Source organism: Populus nigra, chromosome 1 (assembly GCF_951802175.1).
Source record: "Populus nigra chromosome 1, ddPopNigr1.1, whole genome shotgun sequence".
NCBI lineage: Eukaryota > Viridiplantae > Streptophyta > Magnoliopsida > Malpighiales > Salicaceae > Populus > Populus nigra.
The window spans coordinates 28,006,668-28,011,379 of record NC_084852.1 but is presented as its reverse complement, the minus strand read 5'-3'; the positions used below and the strand labels follow the sequence as shown (position 1 = coordinate 28,011,379).

General features: G+C 32.7%; 1 protein-coding gene across 1 annotated transcript; it reads left to right on the top strand.

The window, feature by feature from the left end:
* Nucleotides 1-257: 257 nt before the first annotated feature.
* On the top strand, nt 258-3,918 carry LOC133684181 (uncharacterized). Its single transcript, XM_062106823.1, has 9 exons — nt 258-690; nt 1,099-1,285; nt 1,394-1,527; nt 1,638-1,750; nt 1,887-2,133; nt 2,609-2,761; nt 3,049-3,128; nt 3,220-3,269; nt 3,556-3,918. Exons 1-9 carry the CDS (start codon nt 301-303, stop codon nt 3,702-3,704), a joined length of 1,503 nt encoding a protein of 500 aa, XP_061962807.1. The 5' UTR covers nt 258-300; the 3' UTR covers nt 3,705-3,918.
* The last annotated feature ends 794 nt before the right edge of the window (nt 3,919-4,712 follow it).

Sequence of the window (4,712 nt, the reverse complement as noted above, 5' to 3'; positions counted from 1 at the left end):
GACTAATTAAACCTCATAAAGATACTTAAGTGACCATTTATCAAGTGTCGTGTATATATATGTCATGGGATCAAGTCATCGGGATCGAGTCATCTCCCTCTCGTCATACAAAGTTTTAGATATCATTAAAGATTCGTTGCTCTTTCTTTCACAGTCATAAATTAATGTTTTCAGATACGACTATATTTTTTATATTGCTTTGTACTATATATAGCGGTCCCAAGAGCAAGCCTCGGCACTCCAAAGTTCAACTGAGAAACTGGATAGGATCCAAAGATTTTGCATACATAATTCAAGGCGATGAGCTCCATCCAAATATTGCTTTCTGTGTTCTTCCTAATTATATTTTCTTCGTGCCTTCCTACAACACAATATAAGATCCCGAAGCTCGGTGCTTTTCAAAAAAATATCCATAGGACGGAACCCCAAACCTCATCTAAATCTTCCTCGAAAGATTTGGTTACGTTTTATTACACCCAAACACTTGATCACTTCAACTATAAGCCAGAAAGTTATACCACTTTCCGACAAAGATATGTAATCGACTTTAGATATTGGGGTGGTGCAAATACTAGTGCGCCAATATTCGTCTTCTTTGGTGCGGAAGAGGATTTAGATGATGATTTAGATGCTATTGGATTCCTTTCTGACAACGCCCCTCATTTCAAAGCTCTCTTGATATACATAGAGGTAAGATATGTGGTACTATATGCTCTCATCCTCGGAATATTCGTAATTAAATTCTTAATTTTTTTGAGCAGCCAAGTGCCACTTTTTCTATAAGATTCACTCAGATTGATCCGAATACTGTTTGAGGATTAATATTTTCAAGGAACCTTTTCATTATTTCTCATAGTATTCACAGTGAGTCATATAAATCAAAGTTATTAAACTCAATCCATTTAAGTTTTTTTAAATAAAAAATTAAAACAATATTGTTTTTTTAATAAAAAAAAAACAAGGAATCACTGGTTGTCTTGTCATTAACAAGGTTTTATCAAATCTATTTCCTTTCAATTTAATTTAAAAATTAACTCAGAGGAGAGATGTCGGGTTAGTACCAAGGGAGTTAATATAGCTGACCTGTATATTTGGCAGCACCGTTACTATGGGAAATCAATACCGTTTGGGTCAAGGAAGGAAGCTTTGAAAAATGCGGAAACTCTTGGTTATCTCAACTCAGCACAGGCAATGGCAGATTATGCTGCGGTGATTATGCATCTGAAGAAAAAGTATTCTGCCAAAAACTCTCCTGTAATTGTTATCGGAGGATCGTATGGTGGCAGTAAGTGAATACAAAATATTCAAACCTTCATTCATTCTAACAATATCATTTAATTTCTTGATTTTTCTTCGAATATCTATGATCTTAACATTCTTGGTAACTCTGTAGTGCTAACCTCATGGTTCCGGCTGAAGTATCCCCATATTGCTCTTGGTGCCCTTGCTTCATCGGCTCCAATTCTTTACTTCGATGATATTGCACCACAAGAAGGTTACTATTCTATTGTAACCAAGGATTTTAAAGTATGAAAACCAAATCTTTAATTATATTTGTTAAATCAACTTAATTAATTACTTGCTCTCTAGTAACCCTGAGTAATCATTAAATATTATGATGGTATAAATTAATGCAGGAAACCAGTGAGAGTTGCTACAACACTATACGTAAATCGTGGGGTGAAATCGAAAAAATTGCTTCTAAGCCTAATGGTCTTTCAATCCTTAGCAAGAAATTTAAGACTTGCTAGTAAGTTGGACTTGCTATCTACAAAATTTATGATCGTTACAATTTGAAGTTTTACTATATTTTGTTGCTAATCTCCTAACGTTTTTCTTTCTTTCTCTTTTGTTTTTTCTTTTTTCCCTTTTCTTTCTGGTATTAGTCCTTTGAACAGAACATTTGAGCTAGAGGACTTCTTGGACTCGATTTATTGTGAAGCAGCACAGTATGATTATCCACCTGAATTTCCAGTTAATATTGTCTGTGGTGGCATAAACAAAGCATCAGCTGCGAGAACCGATATTCTCGACCGAATATTTGCCGGTGTTGTTGCTTACATGGGAAATAGATCATGCTACGACATGAATGAATTCAATTATCCAGATACAATATACGAGTGGAGGTGGCAGGTGAATAACTTCGCCACCATTTTTCTTAATAAATCATTAACCTAGTTAATCCATAAATTTAAGATGTTAAATAAAGCCTTAATATAATTTTATATTAATTGGGTAACATATTTTTCAACTAAGTTTTATTTATTTATTTGAGACTTGCACGGTTTTGTTGTTTATATACAAAAAGATCGTGCACCACAATTTTATCTTTAATTTTTATTAATATTTTATTAATACAGTTAGAGAATGAAAATCATAAAATTTAATTTTTTATCACTTAATCATTAAAACTATAATATTATACAAAAAATAATTTCATTTTAAATTTTAAATTATTAAGTGAGGATTGAAGAATAATTTTTATATTAATTTTCTAACGCCATAAAATTTATAACTAGGCGGATCACAAGAAAATCAAATAACTAAAACTTCTTGCCATTCATACATGACTTGATTTTGACTACTATATATATATATATATGTGCAGACATGTAGTGAGATTGTGATGCCCATAGGCCATGAGAGCAATTCTATGTTCCCACCAGCACCTTTCAATCTAAATAACTACATCAAAGATTGCAAGAGCTTGTTTGGTGTCTTACCTCAGCCTCATTGGATCACTACTTATTATGGAGGACATGTATGTGTTTCTATTTGATATTTTGTCCCTTTTTTTTATCACAGGATTCAGTGTATCTTGAACTATATAATAAAGGGCCGTGCTCTTTTATTACATGATTATTAAATAAATTTAAATTATTAGAATTTGGCTTTGTTTTATATATTAAAGAAACCTACAATATACATAACTGTTAAACTTAGGCTGTTCGACATTATGTTTTTTGTCTTCTTGGTTTGTTTTCTGTTTTGCTAAGAGCTATGCCGATTTTAGTTTCAAGCTGTTGATGATGTTAAGAATTGTGGCAGGATATAAAATTGATTCTTCATAGGTTTGCTAGCAACATTATCTTCTCAAATGGGCTGAGAGATCCTTACAGTAGCGGCGGGTAAAGAAAGAGAAAATCTTTTGTTTTGTTCTTTTAGTAATCAGGAGGATGTTCATCTAATTTTATAATCATCTTCCTTCTTTCATCGCAGGGTATTGAATAACATATCAGATAGTATTGTTGCGGTTTCTGCAGTGAACGGTATTCTTGATAAATTTAATTAACTGCATACCATGCATGCATAAATAGGTAAAGTTATTAAACCTGATCAGTTTAAGCAAGATTAACTTATTGTTTTCATCTTTTGAAAAAGAAAAACGATGATGTTTTGGTTGGCCTGGATATAGTCTATCCAATTCATGACCTGAATTTTATACTAGATCATAGAACAAATCGAGTTTAATAATTTCATACTAGCTAAATTTTGTTGGAATATCTGATTTGATAAAATATCCTTAATTATTTTCTTGGATGTGCCTATCGACAGGATCTCATTGCTTGGACATACAACGAGCAAGTCCAAGGGATCCCCGTTGGCTGGTGATGCAACGCAAAATAGAGGTGAAGATAATTGAAGGGTGGATTTCCAAATATTACACAGATCTTCTTGAGGTCAAAGATCAAACCCCTTTTTAATCATAAGAGGGGGGGGGGGGGGGGGAGTAGATGCTGCTGTTTCAGGTCAATTATAAAATTAACTGCAGTTGAATAAGAAATTATTGCAAGTATATATGATTGCTGGGCCACTTTGCCAGCTTTAGATAAAGAACTTGATATGTATGGTTATGTGTACTCCTTCTACAATTCCACTACGTTTCATGTAATAATAAGATGGCCAATTACTCTTCAATTCTAGTTTTTATTTTACTTTTGATAATAAGGATTTATGAGTTTTGGATTACATAACGTGGGCAGCCATGGCGAGTCTAATACAGCAAAGGAGTGCTTCTAAATGTGGTAATAGTTATGATTTGAAGTGTTTTTTATTTAAAAATATATTAAAATAATTTTTTTATTTTTAAAAAATTATTTTTAACATCGGCATCATAAAACGATATAAAAAATAAAAAAATAATTTTAAACTAAAAAAATTTAATTTTTTTAAAAATACAATTTCACCGCATTCTCCAAAATTACCTACAAGAAATCAAGATTCTTTTACCGTTGGTGCTTATTTTTTAGAAAAACGTTTTACTTGATTTCCTTTGGAAAAGTTTCGTATTGCCATCTGCATGAACTAGCACTAAAATCTAACATGACTCGATTTCGTATTACAGTGGGTGGAAGTTGAAGATGAAGAACATGGAATCCAATTAATTTGTTGGGTGGCATGCCACCCCATTAGCAGACCACTTTCAATTTGGGAGGCCATTAAAAAACACCTATATATCCAATATATACCCCCAGCATCTCCACTAAAGTTCTGTTCATATTCATAAAGGTTTGTTGGTCCCTTGGGCTACAAGGAATCTCATCATATTTTAGCAAGCGTGGCCAGCATTCTTTTTTAATCTTTTTGGAACCTTCTTGGTTCTTTTGACTAAATGGATCCATGATTTTCACAAGGCTCTCGTCATGGATCATCATCATTTCAAGAAACACGAGTTACAAAAGCAAAAATGGGTCCCTTTTTTTTTTGCAGTT